General features: G+C 39.9%; 1 protein-coding gene across 2 annotated transcripts; it reads left to right on the top strand.

Moving 5' to 3' along the window:
* The first annotated feature begins 345 nt into the window (after positions 1 to 345).
* On the top strand, positions 346 to 10,495 carry LOC129008947 (putative glycine N-acyltransferase-like protein 1B). Of its 2 annotated transcripts, XM_054441481.2 has the most exons (6): positions 346 to 588; positions 1,764 to 1,882; positions 2,567 to 2,674; positions 8,860 to 8,986; positions 9,265 to 9,442; positions 9,700 to 10,495. In XM_054441481.2, the coding sequence occupies exons 2-6, from the start codon at positions 1,805 to 1,807 to the stop codon at positions 10,115 to 10,117; spliced, it is 909 nt and encodes a 302-aa protein (XP_054297456.2). In that variant the 5' UTR covers positions 346 to 588; positions 1,764 to 1,804; the 3' UTR covers positions 10,118 to 10,495. The 2 variants fall into 2 exon arrangements, with proteins under 2 accessions (XP_054297456.2, XP_054297458.2); XM_054441483.2 differs by lacking the exon at positions 2,567 to 2,674.
* The last annotated feature ends 10,927 nt before the right edge of the window (positions 10,496 to 21,422 follow it).

The following is a 21,422-nucleotide window of genomic DNA, read 5'->3' as shown; positions in this document are numbered from 1 at the left end:
TTGTAGACAATCCTTTCAATGAATTTTGCTACAAAGTGCTAAAGCAAATTAAATATGGTCTGAGAAGGACTCTGTACTTCATTTGAGTCCTTGTGGGTGAAGAGTCACCTAGCTTAATAGTCAGACATAATTGAAAACCTAATTTAGGAGTGTGCACCTGTAACAATACTTGAATGTTGGCCAATCCCAGCAGCCTTACATCACCACTCATGGACTGTTGAATGTTCAAACTGTGTTTAAATAAGGCAAACACCCAGTTGACAGCAATCTCACTGTTTCTGTAACTCATTTCCGGTTCCTGGACGTCACTTCAACGTTTTTCCCTATAAATTTGTTTTGACCACAAGGCACCCCAAGAGCCTCTGTGAATCTGCTGCGATTCTGAAGCCTGCTGGATCGATGAATTGTTCATTGCTCAACTAAAGTCCTTCAAATTTAAGTCAGCTGAAGTTTTTCTTTATCAGATTGTGTCAGAAGCAGAATCTGAAGTGGAGCTTCTGGTATGCCCAGGAGCACTGAGTAAACACAGAAGGTACCTGCAGGATCCACCTGTGTCCATTGATCTCTCAGAGTGGCTGAGGATCAAAGGTAAGCTCCATCTTGCATTTTGGAGCTTCACACTTTTGTGTTTGGGCTCTCTGAATTTCCTTGAGCAAATCTGTGATCCAAACTGGTTTTGGAGTTGCAACAGAAAATGGACTGGGTCTAGGAATGAATTTGATCTGGGAATTAACTGGCTTGGATCCACTTAGAGGCCACTAACAGTAGAGGCCACTAACAGCTGACGGGGCCAGAAAAGAAGTGGTAGTAAGCAGTAATGTTGCAGCAGTCATAAAATTTGGCTTTGGAAAATTCACAGGGATTTTTGTGTTCTATCCATTTGTTTTATTTTTCTTGTGCACCTAGGTAGGAAAATTCATTGGCTGAGTTAATGAAAAGACCCTGAGAGTAAAGCCAGTATTTTAGGTAAAAATGGAATCCTTAATTTCTGAAAAACTGAGTTTTTTCTGGCTTATGAATTAGGCCTGGGAAGCAGAGAAGTCTTACACAAATGGCAAAATCTTACTAAACATAACTTAGAGAGGAACATTCCAAATGAAAAACAATGCATTGAACTACATTTAAAAATGAGGGCTCTCCGTAAAGTCACTTTTGGCTAAGAACCGGTTTGGCACTATGGAATGTCAACGGTTATACTCTTTGGCACATTTGTAAGAATTTCAAATGTTATTTCAATGGAAATTTACAGATATGTTTCAAAATTTTCCATGTTTTTTTCTTATTTTTGTCATGAAACTGGGAAAAATTTCAAAATGGTTATAGATCTGAAATATTTGGCCCTAAGAAAATAAAGAAAATCTTTGCCACTCCTGCTCTGAGGTTTCCAGTCACAACTGTTCTTAGATATTTTCTATTCCAGAAGAAAGAAGACTCCTCAGGCATCTCATGACCAAAATACAAGGAAAAGTTATGGTGATGGTGATGGAGTGTTCTGCTACAGGCATGTGGGAAGTTCACAGAACTCTTAATATTCACTTTTAATTCATTCCACCAGAGAGGAAATGCATGGGTTTTGGATATGTCTCTGTCATTTCTCCCTGTAAGAAGTTGAGAAATTCACTTAGTCTCTCTAAGCTTTGGTGTATTCAAAATGAAGATGATACTAACAGCACCTACATCATGAGTGTTACTTGAATGGAGATGTGTAAAATGCATTTTAATTTCATTTGGTCCTTTAACATTTTCCCTTCACTTCTCTTCAGAGTTTTTCTTCAAGGGCTCAAGGACTGAAGCATCCCGCAAAATGATTCTATTGAATAATTCCAAGAGGCTGCTGGCCCTATTTGAATCTTTAGCAAGGAGCATTCCTGAGTCCCTGAAGGTGAAGGAACAGTGGGAGGTTGGGTTATGGGAGTAGGGGTGTTGAGGATGAGAAAATAACAGGCTCATGATTCTGGTCCTTCTTGACTCTGTGCAGAAGGTTGGAGCTGGGAAACAGGATGGGGTTGGGGACAAAGGAAGCATGTTAAGAGCTGCTGCTTCTCCTCGGGAACAGGCAGCTAGGCCCACTCTGCAGATTTTATCACCCATTTGGAGAGGTGGTGGAGAATGGTGGCTACGAACATAGGTTTGGGGCCAGATTCAATAAATATGCATTGCAAGGCTGCCATTTTTTAGTCAGATATCATTGTGCCTGTGTCTTTAGCTTTCTATGCCTTTACCTTTGGTCTTTTCATTAATAACATGGGAATAATATTAGTACCTACCTCTTAAAGTTGTTGTGGACACTGAATGAATCCATACAACGTAAGTGCTAAGAGCATTAACAAGTGCCCAGCTAGTACACAGTAGCTCTGTGGTATCACAAGGACACCTCCCAGTGGGTTCTGCCTGTTTGCAGGTCACTACACTTTATCAGTATGGTCCTGGAGATGCTGCATATCACACTATCACCGACTTGGTCCCTGTGCTGTCTCCTCACTTCTATTTTTCTCTTCCTCTTCACATACAGACCCCCATCTCTGGGGATCTCAACCTCTACTATTCCCCTTCAACCCTCCTTCAGGTGTATGGCTCACTGTTTCACATCAATCACGGGAACCCCTTCAACATGGAGGTGTTGGTGGACTCCTGGCCCGAGTATCAGATGGTTATTATCCGACCTCAAAAACAGGTAGGCACACAGACAGGGACTGGTGGAGCCAGGCAGGTCCAAAGGGACTGAGAAACTGACCAATTCATACACCATGGCTGCTTTTATAGTGTGAAAGGAAATGTGAGTATTTTAAAACACTCCTTCAGTACTGGGCACCTTGCATGAGTGTGACATTTTACCACTCTTCCTGTAAAGCATAAGACTCATTTGGGAAAGGGGGTCAAGGTGGAAGAGGAGGAAAAGGACAAGGCTGACACTCACAGATTAAGGGCCCTTTGAGGTGGCAGGGGCCACCTGCAGGGGCTGAATGGAGGCCAATTTACAGGGAAAGTTGGGTGTCTGAGATATCAGAACAGTGACTTAGAAACAAAAACCAAGGCAGTAGTCTACCAGTAAAATTACCTCTCATGGCCAGGCATGGCATCTTTTACCTGTAATCCCAGCACTTTGGGGGGCCAAGGCAGGAGGATCTCTTGAGGACAGGATTTTGGGACCAACCTGTGCGACGCAGTGAGACCTGATCTCTAAAGAAAATATACAAAATTAGCAGGGCATAGTGGTGCATGCCTATACTCCCAGATACTCAGGAGATGGAGGTGGGAGGATGGCTTGAGTCCCAGAAGGTTGAGGCTGCAGTGAGCCAAGATCACACCACTCTACTCTAGCTTGGGCAACAGAGTGAGACCCTATCTTAAAAAAAAAAAATTTACTTCTCAGGAACCAGGGAAGGGACACACAATTACTGTGTGTCAACTGTGTGGAAGCACTTCCCTCATTAGTGACTGTCATCATCAGAACAATTTTACAAAGTGAGCATTAATATCTTCAATTTAGAGATGAGGAAACAACACTGAGAAATATTAAGTCATGTAGCTGCTGGATACCAGCTGTTAAAGCATTGCCCAATCTGAATTCAAGTTCAATGAACTCTGCCACTTTTACTAGCTATATAACCATAGGCCCTTCTGTGAGTTTTATCATCTGTTAAAATGGGAAAAAAAGGAGGACATTCTTCAGAGGATTACACAAGGTTTAAATGAGATACCATATGTCAAACACTTAGTACATAGCACATAATTCTAAATAGTATTTACCATAATTAGCCATTATTGGCTAAGAACACACAAGGAATACATCATTAAGCTGAAATAGTAATACAAACCTATGTCTATTTTTTGGCCCTAAAGACTTCCCCTTTTTGTGTCTGTTTCATGCACATCTGATTAGTGAACTGAAGCCTCATGGCCAGTTCAGCTTCAGGTGGGTATAGATGCTGAGCCCCCACATAACAATAAGGTGACCCTAACACCTTCCCTGCGAGGTCAAATAGTTCTTTTTACTTCAGTAACTTTGTAGTTACTATGTGTATTTTAACAATGTAACTGTACCATCAAGCAGTAACTTCATATATGGATTGTTTTGAACAAGGCTAGTTTTTATAAAGTGAGTAAGTAAACAAAAGTATTAAAATATTAAAGTTCCATGCCACACGTATATGACCAAAAAAATGGAAAGAATGAAATATGCTGCAATTTACTTGGAAATGCAATCACCTAGTCTGATTCCATAGTATACCCCGTTTCTTTCAGTATTGAAAGTCAATGCAATTTTGAATAAGATCTTTTTAAGGTGAGATGCAGGAGAATTTCTCTAGAAAACAATTAATTTTTTCTTTGCTGGTTTTTAATCAGAAAGATAGTGTATGTTGATAATACAAGTGGAAAAATCCAACATGATTTTAAGAAGTTAATAACCTCTCACCTCCTTTGCCCTCCTCTCTTCCATTCCTACACTTTGGGGTAATCAGTGTCCTTGCCCATATTAACACACAAATGGATATTCAGTTATGATGTCTTCTGTCATCACTTTTTAATTTGCCTTTGACATATGGACATTGCTTTGAATGACTCAATAGAGCACTAACGTATTTGTTTTAATAACTGTGGCATTCCATAGAGTAAATGCAATGCTATTTAGTCAGTCATTCTCCTCCTGTTGGGTTCAAATTATTCATACTTCTTTGCCATTACAAACAATGCTTCAATAAACATCCTTGTATCCATGTCTTTACATCCTGGAAACTTTTCTCAATTCAATTGGTTTCCAAAAGGGATACGTCCAAGTCAGAGCTTATCCTAAGCAGGCACTGCCAGACTACCTTCCCAAAGGATTCCACGGTATTATTTCCATTAACAATTTGTGGAAGAATTGTTTCCCACACTCTCACCAGCACTGAATGTTATCCTTCTTCTAATTTATGCCAAACTGGTGGGTGAAAAGTGGCATCTTATTGTAGATTTAATTTGCATTTCCCTGACTAGTGATATTCAACATATATTTTCATATGATTATCAGTCATTTTGGGTTTATTTCTGAACTGTTTATATTGTTTGACCATTTTTACACTGGGATTTTGTGTCATTCTTAAAATTCTCTATGTGTTTTGGATATGAGGGATACTAACACAAGGTGTATGATACAAATTTTTTGTCCAATTTAGAATTATTTTCTATTTTATTGATAGATTTTCACATGAAGCAATTTTTAATTTTCATGTAATCAAATATCTTTTTCACTATGATTCCTGAGGCTTTGGGGGATTTTTTGTTAATAATTAAGAAGTTGTTTTGTTCATTTTGTCTTACAATGAGTTAATTTTTACTTTTGACATTTCAAACTTCATTCTATTTGGAATATATTTTTGAATAGCATGAATTACATTCTTTTATATTTATCTCCCTTATGGCTGGCTAATTACATTAGTGCTATTTATTAAATAAGTCATTGTGCTACTGAAACATAAACGTCTATTTTGTCATATAAAATTTTTATATATTTTTGTAGCTATTTCTGTATTTGTAGTCTTTTCTCATGCTATTTCATTGTTTTGTGGTAAATTTTAATATCTAATAAAGCAAATCACCCTTCACTGATCTTTTTCTTACTTTCCTATTTCTTATAAACTTAAGAGCTATATGAACAAAAGCTAAATTTTCAGTTCCCCAATTACCCCAGCTAAGTACTGCAACTGTGATTTGTATTGGAGGAGCTTTTTTAGACAATTGTGGAAGGATTAGTATTTTTGTGATACTAAATATTTTTATCAAGAAATATGGTGTTTCTCTCAGTTTTTCAGTTTGTGTTCTATGCCACCTGGTAGAATATTCGTGTTTTCCTGTGGCAAACTACGTGGTTTTCCATTAAGTTTACCCTTAGGTATTTTATAGTATTTTTTAAGATTATTATTTTTCCTTTTCTATTTCTGAGCATTCTTATTTTATTATTGCTTTCTATTTATATTCTTGATTTTCAAATATGTCACACTATGCTTTAAAATAGTGTTTGTTTGTGTGGGGTGTTATTTGTTTTTGTTTTTGTCGAAGTCTCTTAGATTTTCTAACTGTGTAATACTGTAATCAACAAACAAAGTAATTTACTGCTTCTTTGCAATTATTTGTATGGGTTTTTAGTTTCTTGCCTTATTGCATAATGTACAGCCTAAGAAAACAATACCAACTAATCGTAATAATAGTTCTATCATTTTCTCATTCCTGATTTTAATGAAATAGCTATAAACACTTACCTTTGGAATTACATTTAATTCTGTATTTACAGGTTTAGAGCACTTTCCTGTTTTTCCCACTTTCATAGAAATTACGTTTAGAATGAAGGGTAAATTTTATTTTATTTCATTTTTGTCTTTTTATGGCAATTTATGTACTCATGTAATTTTTTCCTCCTTTAATTTGTTACACTAAAAGATCATCTGATCAAAGTCATTCTGGCCTTTCTAAAACAAACTGTTCACCTTCACATTCTTTTCATATGCTACTGAATATCTTATTCAGAATTTTTGCATCTGTATTCATAAGCCAATATGGTCAGTAACTCTCTTTTTGTTATTTCTTTACCAGATTTGGCATTAGGTTGTTTTCATCTGTTACCAAACTCTACTATTAAAATTATGTGTTTGATTTTGGCTTATGTAGAATTGAAATGTAAAATAATCTAATTTTGGCTACTTTTTATTTTTTAATTTAAGCTTTCCTTTTAGATAAACTGGTACACGTGCATATTTGTTACATGTGAATACTGCATGATGCTGAGTCTTGGAGTACGGACAGATCCCATCACCCTGGTAGTGAGCATAGTACCCAATAGGTAGTTTTCTAACACTGCCCCTTTCCCTCCAACTTCTAGAGTCCATAATGTCTATTGTTCCCACATTTTTGCCAAGTATGGTCAATGTGTAACTCCCAGTTATGAGTGAGAATGTGATATTTGATTTTCTGTTACAGCATTAATTTGCTTAGGATTATTGCACTGTGGAAAGTAGTCTGGAAATTTCTTAGAGAACTTAAAACAGAGTTGCCATTCAACCCATCAATGCCATTACTAGGTAAATACCCGAAAGAAAATGAATCATTCTACCAAAATGACACATGCACTAGGATGTTCATTGCTGCAATGTTCACAATAGCAGAGACATGGAATCAACCCAGATCCCCATCAAAGGTACATTGGATAAAAAAAACTTGGTACTTATATTCCTATGGAATACTACACAGCAACAGAAAAGAATAAAATATTGTCCTTTGTAGCAACACGGATGGAGCTGGAGGCCATAATTCTTGTCCACTTTTCAAATAGTCGATGTTTAATTTCATTTCTGATATTTCTATTAGTTCGTTGAAGTTTACTATTTTTTGAAAGTCAATTTTGATAGTTTATTCTTGAGGGATAACATCCATTTCTTTATCAGTGAATATGTTGCCTTGCAGTAGTATGTGATCTTCTAATATAAGTCTTTTTTTCTTTTCTGTTTCCGTTCTCATGGCTCATACCTTATGTCTTTTTTTTTCTTTTTTCTCTTTCTCTTCTATTTCCTTTAAATGCCTTACCAGAAGTTTATTTCTCTCTCTTCTTCTCTTTCTCTTTTTGCCATTTAAAAATGAACTTTTGGATTTATATATCCTTTGCACTGTGTCTTATTGTACATTTCATTATTTATGGCTTTCATTTTTACAAATTGTTCCATTTGTTATTTTCTAGTTTACTTTGATAGTCTTTTTATAATTCTTTGAATATTTACTTGGCTGTTATCAGTCACTCTTTTAAAATTGGGTCTTTCTTAACCATTGAGGTGTTGTGTTTTGGCCATATTCACGAACTTGCAATTACAAAAGTACCTTCAAATTCTTGAAGGTTTCTTTAAAATTATTTGCACTATTTTCTCTTTTACTCCTTAGCAATACAATTTTCAACATAATATTAATACATTCACTGCTAAAACTCTCACACTTATTGTTTATATTTCCCCTGATAAACAGATACTTATCATCCCATGAAGTTTGTGGCTTGTCAGAATGGGATCACTAGTCTTTTTCTTTAAAACCCATGAGTCTAACACCACATAAATTGCGCAGAGTGCCAACAAAAATTCCGTTACTTCATTCTATTTTGTGGGCTTCTGGCTGTAAAGGCCATGGCACTCTTCAAAGAGGCTGATATCCTGTAGCCTTGGGAAAAGGCAATGTCTCATTAATGTTTATATTCACTAAAGTATCTTGCTTAAACCCTGGACACTGTAGATTCTAGAACAGTATAGATTGTAGGTGTCTGGTGAAACAGTAGGCACCAAAACTTAGAGAAATCACGGTTAAATTCATCTTGTGCCAAGTTTAAGAACTTAACCCTATCAACACAGACTCAGTACAACCCAGAATATGTCCCACAGGAGGTTACATGGGGCACAGTATATATAACAGGGGGATATGTGTGGCCCAGGAGGTGAGAGAAGCAGGGAGAGAAGCAATTGTTGCATTCCTTTGCTTCTGCTAGGTGCTCTGTGATGCTATATATAAAATAAGGTAAGTGTGCAGTTGAGTGGGTAGGGAGAAAGGTGAGGCATCTTAAGGCCTGGTGGCGGGTGACTGATTTCATCCTGTCTTTGTTATGTATCTGATAAGCAGGTTTATAACCAGTATCTGTCAGTGTTCAATATTTAACAAACTCCAGTTGCACATGTAAGAGGTCAGCAGTAACTTATAGGTCTCGGTTCTAATATCCATGTGCCCAACTGCAGCCATCGTGGGCTAGTGTTAAAATTTTCTTTTGAATTTTCATTTTTCTGATAATTGCAATCAGTGAGAGGAGAAGAAAAAGTTCAAGAGAATGATCTGATCTTTCACCGTCCTATACAGGAGATGACTGATGACATGGATTCATACACTAATGTATATCGTATATTCTCCAAAGACCCTCAAAAATCACAAGAAGTTTTGAAAAATTGTGAGATCATAAACTGGAAACAGAAACTCCAAATCCAAGGTAACAAGTCTGAAGAAATGGGCAAGCAGCTGTGCTTCTCAAATTGTGTCTTCAACTAACAGCATTAGCATCACCTGAGAGCTCATTAGAGATGTAAATTCATAGAAACTCTCAGAGCTTGGAGATGTGGCGCAATCTGTGGTTTGTCAAGGACTATAGCTGATTGTAGCATAAACTCAGGTTTCAGAACTACTAAGCACTGACGTATTAATCAGGTGGGAGCAGTGTAAGTAGAGAACTCCATGTCTGACAATATTGCTTTCTTGGCTTTCTCTCAGGTTTTCAAGAAAGTTTGGGTGAAGGGATAAGAGCGGCTGCATTTTCAAATTCAGTGAAGGTAGAGCATTCGAGAGCACTCCTCTTTATTATGGAAGATATCCTGAAGATCCACGGCTCCAATAAAAGCAAGCTTGGAAGCTGGGCTGAGACAGACCACCTAGATGATGAATTGGAGAGGTACAAAAAACATGTGCTGATCATTTATAATTGCTATTCCTTGCGCATTTCTGTAATTCACATAAATCAGTTTTGGAATGAAGAGAGGATGAATTCATTCCTTGGGATGAATAAAGGTTGTCAATGGTCAAAATACACCACTTGGCAATGGTGGGTCTTTAAACAAGAAGAGGGCCTGGGATCTCTAGAATGGAATGGCACCTAGAAATTACAGGAGTGGGGATGAAAGTTGTTGGCTTTCTTTTTGTTTTCTACAGCGAAACTCCCAACTTTAAGTATGCCCAGCTGGATGTGTCTTATGCTGGCCTGGTAAATGACAACTGGAAGCTAGGGAAGAATAAGAGGAGCCTGCATTACATCAAGCGCTGCCTAGGAGCCCTGCCAGCAGCCTGTATGCTGGGCCCAGAGGGGGTCCCTGTCTCATGGATAACCATGGACCCTTCTTGTGAAATAGGAATGAGCTACAGTGTGGAAAAATACCAAAGGAGGGGCCTCGGGACACGGCTGATGGTGCGATACATGAAGTATCTGTGTCAGAAGAATATTCCATTTTACGGCTCTGTGCTGGAAGAAAATCAAGGCGCCATCAGAATCATTAGGGCACTAGGTTCCATTGAGGCCTCCTGTCACTGGCACCAATGGATCTGCTACCCACAGAATCTTGTTCCATTGTAGACAATGAAGCTGCTTAGCAATCCTGGGCAAGTCATCTCTTAATGTTAAAGCAGACACCACAGAATAGCTTTCTTCACTTACAAATGTTGATTGGGCATTTATGATATCACAGGAACTCTTTCTCACATGGAGACTTGATGTTAAAACACACATCCATGCTCTGAGGAGGTTACAATCCAAGCTGGAGGCAGGGGAGGGTATAGTCTTTAAATATGCTTAAGTCTTGTAGGGAAGGCTGGGGTTGTCAGTAAACATGTAGCTAGAAAGCCAGGCTCAGTTCCTACCTCTGGGAATCAGAACCCTTGATGAAACTTGGTTGATAGAATCCACTATCTGGAAGATAAATGAAGAACTTTAATAAAATTGTCAATAGAATATACCTAATCTGTATGGATACTTTATTGAAAATAAATACCCCTGATATGTATAGATTTATGAGGCAATGGCTATAGTAAAGAATGGACTCAATCTCTTAGTTTAGTGAATAGCAAGGTATCAAAGGTGAAACCTCAGACAAATGGCTTTCCTAGGCTACCTTTAATCATTGTTATGCAGAAAAGGATCTGCAGAGAATGAAGTGGGCTGGCCTTGAGGCCTCTGCTATGGAAATGACATTTGTTGTGCCTCCTTTCCCCTACTCTTTCTCACTTCCTCATCATTAGTGAAGCATGGCATAGGACAAGGGTTGCCTGTGAGTCTGGTTATAAATTCAGCTTTTGATGTTTGCGGCACTGCTATCTTAAGGGGTCAAGGGCATTCCAGGGAGAAGTGACCACTAAGGTGAAGACTGGAGAGTGAGTAAGAGTGAGCCACACAGTAAAAGTGGAAAAATCCAGATGATGGAAAGGACACGTGCCATGCACTATCATAAGAACTTTATAATTGAACACTTATATTACAATTCATGAATCCCTGATCTCAAAGAAGAAAAATACACTTCATGAAAAAAAAGGTGGCCTCATTTGGCTCCACTCTCCCACCCTGTCATTGGAGCTTGGATTACTGTGAACATTGTAGCCACAGCAAAAAGAAAAAAAAATTGGCATTTTTACTCCTTCTGATAGTCTAGATTTTAAAAAACAATAGAAATCTTAATAGAATTGTCTTTTGGAGTAAAGTCTACCAGTATTAACCAACACCTCATCTCTCCAAAAAAATAAACCTCCACAAAATTGAATGTTTATACTAGATACGATTTGAAAGTGTGCAGCTAATGAATAGTGTGGGTCATGGAATTCTTAAAAATCTTCAATTCATCTTAGAAGGATGTGGTAGATCTGTTACAGCTTATTATAAATCAATCCAATCAGGTTCCTAAACTCCTAAGACCTGGCTGATTTATTACATTGACTGAAATGAAAGCATTGTCTCAGAAAGAGAGTAAACATGTCATTTGGGATTTCAAATGGTGGAAAATTCTTACACAAAAAATAAACTCAGGAACTTGGGGCCATATAAAAACAGCTATATTTTGGCACTCAAGAGGCAAAAGCTAATACAGATGATGAAAGAACACAAAGCAAATAAATTTGCATATTTCAAAATGGTGCCTCAGGCAGGGCCTGTATCCAGAAGTGGATGTTCATCCAGGGTCTGCGGCTAAGGTCATCTTAGCACAGACCAGCTGACAGCTTCCCTCCTCTGCCACTTCCCTGAATGCAAGCCAGCTTCCCTTATCTAGCCCTTCATGGCCCTGTTAAAAAAGTGATCCCTAAACCTTATCATACACTTGGATTAAAAAAACAACAAGAAAGCATGGGAAAGAGGAAAGAGGATTTCTTAAATATGGCACAAGTAAGTCCAAAATTATCAATAAACACACTAAAAATGAATGGGGTAATTTTCTTATTAAAATATGTGTTTTTCATACTGAGTTAAAAACAAAGTCCAAGAAGCATACATCTCTGTGCCCTCACATGGTGGAGACAGAGGAGAGCTCAGACTCTCTTCCTTTTCTTAGAAGGACTTAATACCATCATGGGGGATCCACCTTTATGACTTAATCTAAACCCAATTACTTCTCAAAGGCCCACTTCCAAGTCCATTGGGAGTTGGGTCTTCAACATATGAATTTGGGGGTCACCAACAGTACATAAGCAAGCATATCTGAAATAAACAACAACAAGGGTTCACGGACAGGAAAGATATACTAAATGAATGTAAAACTGAAAAGCAAAGTAATACCATCAACACTAGGCAAAATAGAACGTAAGTTGAACATCTGTTAAATACAGAAATTCTCCCACAACATAGGTCATGAATCTGACTCACAGCACAACACAACTACAAACTATACATGGTAAAAGCTGACAGACATACAAAAGAAAAATGCAAACCCACAGTCTCAGTAGGAGAACTCAAAAAACTTCCCTCAGAAAGCAACACATGATGCAGACAAAACATAAAGACAATTTGACAAAATGCCATCACAACTTGATATTTCTGGTGACGTTGGGATTATCTGCTTATTGTGTATTTGAGAACTTCTGTTCATCTGCTTGTCAAACTGATCAGCAGGGGCTGCTGGGAAGTGAAACACTCCATCTGGAGAACGCTGGCAACTAGGCTGTAATTCTAGAGGCTCCTGGTCCCCCTCATGATCATCACCTATCAGGCGCAAGCACTGCTGATACAGGAGCTAAAAAGAAATTATTAAACAGTTAGTGTAGGTAAGAGAGTCCTCGGTAAAGTTTTTCTTTTAATAAAAAAGCAGCCCCTATATAATTTCTTTTCTAGCAAAAATCAGCCTAAAAAATCAAGCCGCAAGCACACATAAGCAAGCTAAAAGCTTGCATAGGTAAATGTCAGCATCTGTGCAAATAGAAAAGAGATACCTGGAAGCCAGGCATACTCAATGTAGAGGTTTCCTCTTCCTATTTTTTTTTTTTTCAGATGGAATCTCGCTCTGTCACTCAGGATGGAGTGCAGTGGTGCATTCTCAGCTCACTGCAACCTCTGCCTCCTGGGTTCAAACAATTCTCTCCCTCAGCCTCCTGAGTAGCTGAGATTACAGGTGCCCACCACTATGCACGGCTAATTTTTTTTTTTCGTGTTTTTTTAGTAGAGGTGGGGTTTCACCGTCTTGGCCAGGCTGGTCTTGAACTCCTTATCTCTCGTGATCCACCGTCCTTGGCCTCAGAATGTGCTAGGATTACAGTTATGAGCTACCATGTCTGGCCTCCTATTCCCTTTTCTTTGTCTTCACGTGTGTAGATGACATGGCACAGGCCAGGTAGAGGTCCCGTTTGCATACTAAAGAGTCATGTGGGATAGCCAGGCTCTTCATGTATCACATAAATGGCACACCTGCTCTAAACAATCCTCTGAGCCTTATGTAAATCAGACACTGACTTCTCAAGCTCCTCTGTAAAAACAACCACAACTTCCCCAAACCCGGAAACCTGCTCAGACACCCTTCCAATGCATGAGGAAAGTCTCTCTTCGTTCTTTTGCCTATTAAACTTTTGCTCTTAAACCCACTCCTTTGGTGTCCACATCTACAATTTCCATACTGTGAGACAACAAACCTCTGGCATTTCCCCAGACAAACGATGCCGCTTCACTGCCATCTCAAGCCCAAGTGCCAAAAATGAGCACTTTAGCCTGATGAATGCCACGGCTGCCACCATGCTGCCTAGGATAAGCAAGGACATGAAGATGGAGTAGGGACGGGTTTATTAGAGAGGTCACAATAAAAGCATATCCCAGGCAACTTTCCACTTCTTAACTTCTGTCATTTTCAAACTTAAAGGTGTTTTTTATTGTTTTTGGTTTGTTTTTCTTTTCCTTTTAACAGTTTCTATTTCTGACCAAAAGAGTGCACGTTGTTTTGCTGCTATGACATATTTATTCTTTGTTCTAAAGTCTTTTCCATGATTTCATATAGGAACTAAGAAGACAGCCAGGTGTTTGCTCAACACATTGATCCCCTCTCCACCTAGAACTCTCTTTACTTTTTCTCCCAGGAAGATTCCACCTCTTCTGTTCTGCCGGTTTCCTCATATTTGCCTCATACACTTGCCCTTGTAGGCATATGAACCCGGGCCAGTTCTACTTTACTATGGACACCAACTCTTCTGAAATAACATCTGAGTCTTGGGATTTGCATATGAACCTTCCCTTGACACAGCAAACAGTCTTTCCTTTTACCTTCACTAAAGGCATCCACTTGGGAGAATGGACAGCACTAAAATTCTACAGATTTCAAAACCAATCCTGCTGTGCCTTTCCAGAGTCCTTGGAATGAAAAAGAGAAAATAGGTTAGAAGGGATATTTTCTCCTTCCTTCCTTACCCTGAAGGAGCTCCTATTTTTAAAGGGAATCATTGTGGAAAATCCAAAAGAAACCCTTGCAAATCAAGCTTTGCCATGCCACCATGAGAAGGGTAACCTGTGTGCTTAGTGGTGAAATTTTTAAACTTTGGTAATGATCTCCAGGGTCACCCCTATGGATAACAAAAATATTTCAAAAACCTATAAGGGTGCCAACCTTTCAGAACCATGTCTCCTTGCAAGGAACTACCAAGACCTAGAGATCATAGCACCTCACTAGCAGCCTACAGGAATTCTCCAAAGGTTCCCACCTGCCCCTTCCAACACACACACACACACACACACACATACACACACACACATCCTCCTGCTATCCTTTGGCTGTAGATTTCACATAACTTTCTTCCAAATCTTAATCTCCCTGGGCCCCTAAACTCATGTGTTCTAGGTCCTTGGTAATCTCTTTCTAAGCATACTCCTTGACTTCTTAAATACTATTTATGAGACATATATCTAAAGTAAAACTATATTACAGGTCAGATCAGCATGCTTCTTATTACAATTACAAACACTGAACTTCTTAGTTGCTGGAAAAATATATTGAAAAGGCATTATTATGCTTGTATAGCCTAGATTATCTATGGAAAAGTATTCAGTGTCTCGAGCATGAGTGAAAACTGATTCCCCAATATGCACTTTTTTTTCTTTTGAAAAGTATATCCTGCATATATTCAAAATATAATGTTTTTCAAAAGAGGAAATTGCCTCCACTGTGGACTCTTACTAATTCACTTATCCACCAATTTCTCTTATTAGCTCACTTCTCCACCATATTCCCTTATTAACTTTTTCTTCAATCATTAGTATTTGTTTCTAGTGGTCATAATTGAACACAAATTTTTTCACTATTATATAAAATAAAGGAACAGCTATTCGCCATTTCCTCCTTTACCTCAATAATTTGACATCTTCCAATAGATTCATTTCCCTGTTTTGCTCCCTCCTCCGATCCAGATGAGTGTGCTATGTGATACAAAATGTTTTATTCCTCTACCGTTCAACCCCCTGAGCCCAATATTTTTGTTCCACGTGTTTTAGTTCCAGGTGTCACAGAATTTCCCTTGCAGTGTGTCACATCTATTTAAGGAATCCTTCTTTAAAGCTTTTCTTATATGTTCCCAGAGAGCCCATCATTGTCCATTTAGAGTTAACCCTCTACATAAAATTTGTCAGTAATTTTTACTCACCAATCTTTCCTCTCCTTATTTTCTGCTCCTATCTGAAACCTCTATTCCTATTTAATTAGTTAAAATTGCTTCTTCACTATTTTCTGCATGTAAATATGCTACCAGTAAAATATCTGGAGACTCTCAAATCCACAAATATCTTTCTTTGACCCTCACAAGAATATAATTTCTCCAGCCTTATAAATGGACAAATGTTTGTCTGTTACCCTCAAGGGATTGATTCTCTATGACATCACATTTTAGGATGACCAAATTTAATTATTTCCACTTTATACATAAGGAAACTGAGGTACAAAGAAACAAGGTAACCTTGAACCTTCATTCAAGGTCACAAAGGTAGCAAAAAGTGGATGACTAGCGATGAGGGCTTCTGGTTGAGATTAACAAACAACATCACAGGATATAATGGATTTAACTCAACTTCAACTTCATAAAATGAATGGACATCCCATGATCTTCCCTGCACTCCCACCCCCACCTCAGGGGATTTCAGGATGTACCCGGCAAAGCTGTCTCCCTCCATCCCCAACCGTTTCTCAGGCAGTCACGGGTGTTCAGAACTCCTCACTGCCCCTCTTGAAGCTTACATTCTGGAGCAGGGAGGCAGAAACCAAACCAAAAATTAAAAAAACAGTGAACATATTTCCTATAAACTCTGATGTAGTTTGTGAAAAACAACACATGATTTGACGACAGCAGATGATGGAGGGAGAAAGAACAACAAATAAATGGGAAAACAGGCCTCAGATAGGAGCAGGTAAAAAGGAGAGAAAACAAGAAGGGGTAAGGGCTGGTCTCCCTACAAGCCTGGCATTTGACAGAGAGCTGCAGAAAGAAGGAATAGAGCCAAGCACATAACAGGAGTGTAGAGTTGCAGTCTGAAGTACCCAAGATGGTCCACTAGGATGAACAAAGAACATATTTCAGCCACCATTTTCATTCAACTTCATCTAAAAAATAAGAAATTAAGTGTGTGTAATATATAATTATTTAGTAAACTAATTACCGTAGAATATATAGAGTTGATGCTCAATTTGTTAAAAAAGAGATATGTAAATTTAAACCTCAGAGATTACTCTTGCCTATGACAACGAGCTTCTGAAATGCAAGGATAGATCTCACACATCTCTGTGTCTTCAGAATCCATCATATTATGTGGAACATAATAGATATCAGTAGTATGTTGGGCAGGAAAATGGAAACAATCCTGGGCACCGGAATTCTGTGTAAATCTTTTTAAAAAATCTCTTCTACTTTACATCAGAGTCCCTTTCATATTTTTAGTATCATCCAGCCCCATGACTTCCAGATGAGCCCCTAAGAAATGAACGGGTGAATGAATGAGTGGACAGCAGGATGGATCAGTGAGTGAGGAGCAGTGATTCCCAAGACCTTCGTGCATTGAAATCCTGCCAAAGCACCCTCTGCAAAATAAAAGACCGTAGGCTTTGATGTCTGACGGAAATTAAAATTATCCAAGGACTGTCCTTGGGCCACTTAGTTGAGGTTTCCTAATCTGTGAAACAGAAAATGAATTCTGCAGAAAGATGATTGAGACAAACTTATGGAAGGTGCCAAAGCAGAATGCCTGGCATTGAGGGACGCTTCACACCTGTTATCTCTCTCCCTATTCTCTCTTCACCCCTACTCCCTCCCAGCAGCTCCCTACTCTCAGCACCAGAAACACTTCCCTGCTGAGAAAAGGAAAAGCACACTGACTTTACCCCGAGACCCTTTTAAAAACTCCAAAAAACCCAGCGCGATGGGGAGTAGGTTTCCCTAGACACAGGTGGAGCAGCCCTAGTTAACTTAGAGCCAGGTGAATTGACAAAGAGGGTTGAGCCACTATGAGCGGGAGTTACCTTGGACTAACAGTTGTATCTTCAGCGAGCACATGTCCTGGAATCTCCCACGCCCATCCCTTTTTTTAGCGCCACAAATGCAGCCTCCTAAGCGAATGGGAAGCTTGGGAGTCAGAGAAACGAAGATTGAGCTACCATTGGCATTAACGGATGTCAATCTTCACTTGTCGCTTTTTTTACTTCCTCGCCTCCTGGCCCCGCCCTATCCTGGTAGGCGCGTTCTCTGGCGCCATCATATGGCAGCATGTGGGACTACACCAAATGAGGAAAGGCCCCTTCCCCTACCCTGAGTATCTGCAAACCCAGAGCTGGGCTCGGTTTTTAAGGGCTGGGCTGGCATGCCAGGGGCGGTGCTAAAAAGGGGCTGCCTGCGCAGATGTCATTACCACAAGATGCAAATAAAGAAGCACCGCGGACACCCGGGGAGGGTCACAGAGCCACAGGTGGGGTGGTTGACCAGCTGACTGGCCTCACTTCTGACAAATGCAAATTATCCAGCCACAGTCCAACCAAGGGTATCAAAACAGGATCTTTGCAGATGGAGCTCAGCGTTATGTGTTTTGGACAGCTCGCAATAAGATTTTCATGCTTCATAAACTTTGCCTGAGTATCTCAGCCAGTTTTGTTGATGCCAGGGTTTGTTCAAAGCTGCAGATTACTGAGCCTCACCCTAGACCTACTCTACTTAAATATAGTGGAGTTCCTATAATCACCATTTTAAAAAACCTATCCAAGTTAAAGTACAGAGAATCACAAACTGGAAGAACTCCTTAATTTACAAATAAGGAGTGGAGACTCCCCCACAAAGAGAGAAAGGAATTTGCCCAAGGTCTTCCTAAAAGAGCCGAAGAAAACGTGAGGCTCTAAGGTTAAAATCCTACGTGACTCCCTTTCCTTTCCCCAACTAGTCCTGTGACCTCTAGCAAACTATCCTGTCCTAATCTGTGAAATGGGAGCAACAGTCACACCTAACCCAACTGGTGACTGTGAATATTAAATGGGGCCACAATGAGTCAACTACCAAGCTCCGCCCCACTGGAAGTTGAGATTCAGCTAATTCTAGATCGCCCTACCCCCATTCATCTCCCAGTACCATTGTATGACTGTGGAGGTGAAACCATCCAGCCACCTGTTGGTCCCAAAGCATGTTCACCTCCACCTGCGGCTCAGTGAATATTTCTTTTCTTGAGGAGAGAGACAGGCTCCTTGGAGCCTCTGGAGTCTGAAGGGGAATGTTACCTTCCCCATGCATGCGTTGTCTTCCCAAGATAGGATGGACTATGGGGTCTCCATGGGAAGAGTTTGCTGCTGGGGCATCAAGGCTGGCTCCTAAGTGGTTGCTGGAGGCTTAGAGACCCCACTCCAGCTCTCTCTCAAATGGGGGCAGCTTGTTTGCAGCAGTGAGTGAGGTGGGCCCACTATGAACCCACGGGAGGAGAGGAAAAGACCATCCCATCTAATCTTTATATACCCCATTGCAAGTCCAGAATGTGGTGCCCAGGTCCATATCTATAACCCACCCCCAGAGGCCAATTCTCTTCAGCCTTTCCTGACACTTCTGCCGTTGTACAGCCAGACAGTTCCCCTGTTCTCTTCTATCAAACTCCTACTCATCTCTCAGCCATCTAGTCGAAACACAAATCTTTCTCTGTGATATACTGTCAAGGTAGAGGCAGTGGTGCCTTCCTCCGTATTCCTAGAACATGTCATCTGCACCTCTAAATACAGACATCATCCTACTGTTAGGGTTCAAAAGCATCTTTTAGGTGTTCATGAAGGAATCACTCTTTGTAAACACTGGCCTTATTCCCTAACTTCACCAGACCTGACCTTAGCACATGATCCATTCCCACCTCTCCCAACCACATGAGAGGCCTTTTCCTCTTTATGGGTTTGCAAAACACAAAATGACCCAACCACCAGTTATGGGCCAAAAGAGTTCTTGTCACATTTATAATAAAATCCAGCCAACAAGATGCTTTGTGCCAAGGGAACGTTCCTTTTCAGGGCAAACACTCTGTCCCCAGGGATGTCAGACATCTTCCATAGCCCCATATAAGCATTAGCTAGAAGTGAGTTTTCTTTGGTGGCCCAACAGATTCCCTGAGTATTCCTACTCTGTCACTGATTCCTGTTGCAGTGGGATTGCATCAAAGCTTTCAGAGCACAGCTGCAAAGGGAAAGGCAAAGCTAGAGCTCTACTCTGGACCTATCGCTCTACTCTGGACCTATCACTCTACACAGTTAGTTTCTCTGTGAGGGTCAGTTTTATACGTAAGGAAGAAATAGAAGATTGCTCCCAAGATGGCATCAGGTTACTTATCCCAATTGTGTGGTTCAGTTGCTGCTTCAGTGATAAGCAAATAAAAAAGAAGTAGAAGCATAACTATTCCTAAGCTCAAGAAGCAGAGAAGCTCAGGAATTGGTGTGCAGCAGTGCTGCTTGGAGTGCCATTAAAAAGGGAGAAGTGTGATCCACTGGGAGGTAAAATTCAGGGAATCTAAGACACGGGGCTATGGGAAACGAGGCAGGATTTCTACTTGTCATTTGCCGTGATATCTCTCTGTGAACTTTCTTCTCCCTTTTAACCTTCCCTGTACTTTAGTTATATTTCTTAGGCCTGATGCGGTGGCTTACATCTGTAATCCCAGTACTTTGGGAAGCTGAGGCAGGCAGAGCACCTGAAGCCAGGAGTTTGACCCTAGCCTGGCCAACATGGTGAAACCGCATCACTTGTAGAACAACAAAACTTAGCTGGGCATGGTGACAACACTTGTAATCCCAGCTGCTCAGGAGGCAGAGTTGTGAGAATCACTTGATCACAGGAAGTTGAAGTTGCAGTGAACCGACATCATGCCACTGCACTCCAGCCTGAGCAATAGAGCAAGACTCTGTGTCAAAAAAAAAAAAAAAAACTCAGTTAATAGACAACATTGTTACCATCATAGGTCCCAGCTTCCCCATCTTACTGTCATAATGTGTTGAATGTCCGCTTCCCTCCTTATTTTTCAGAGTCGATAGCATCTCCAATTCAAAATGTCAAAAGTAGAATTTTACACACACATACACACACACACACCCCACTCCTGGCATACACAGCATCTCCGTCCTCAAACTTCCCCATCCTTCTAGTTGCTCAAGTCAAAAGCCCAGGAATCATCATTGAGCGCTCTGTTTCTCTTATTTATACAACATCCATAAGCAAATTCCATGGGCTGGTCCTTCAAAATAAATGTGGAATCCAGCCATTTCTAACACTTCCACCATTACCATCTGAGGACGGACTCCAACATCTTTGCAATCCTGGGATAGTCTCTTAGCTGCCTTGTCCCTTCCACATCTCTTCTTGTCCTCCCAGAGTTTGTACCCCGCACAAACGCTGCTAGGGTGATTTTTAAAACTATGTCAGGGTCTATTACCCCCTTGCTTCCAATCCTCCATTTAAAATAAATTTCACATTTATAGCAAAATCCAGACTTCTTCATATGGCCCACCTGGGGCTTTATGCTAATGAAATGTGCAGATGCTCCTCCCTGAGGAGCTCCTTTTACCAGGGCAAATTCTCTATCTCCAGTGATGTCAGGCAATTTCGACAACATCATTCTCTACCACTTCTTGCTTTTCATAGATTTTTTTCCTCCAGATTCTACAAGAAAAGAGGATCAAGTCTCCTTGTGCAATTATTTACTCTCTGATGTATATTGGTGCCAGACACGTGTACTGCTTTCAGATGATTCAAGAATAACAGCGATTTGAGAAAGCTGTCGTTAAGTTTTCTCTTCTCTTTGTCTGTATGACATTATTTTTACAATTATACTTCCAAAATTTGCTCTTTCCGAACACCACAAGACCCGTGTAATTTAAGCAGTGATTTTAGGGGTCTCTGTATATTTTACATTAATTTCAAAAACATGCTCATGATTA

The sequence above is a fragment of the Pongo pygmaeus genome, chromosome 9, assembly GCF_028885625.2.
Source record: "Pongo pygmaeus isolate AG05252 chromosome 9, NHGRI_mPonPyg2-v2.0_pri, whole genome shotgun sequence".
Lineage (NCBI taxonomy): Eukaryota > Metazoa > Chordata > Mammalia > Primates > Hominidae > Pongo > Pongo pygmaeus.
This window is presented reverse-complemented; position numbering and strand designations above follow the sequence as displayed.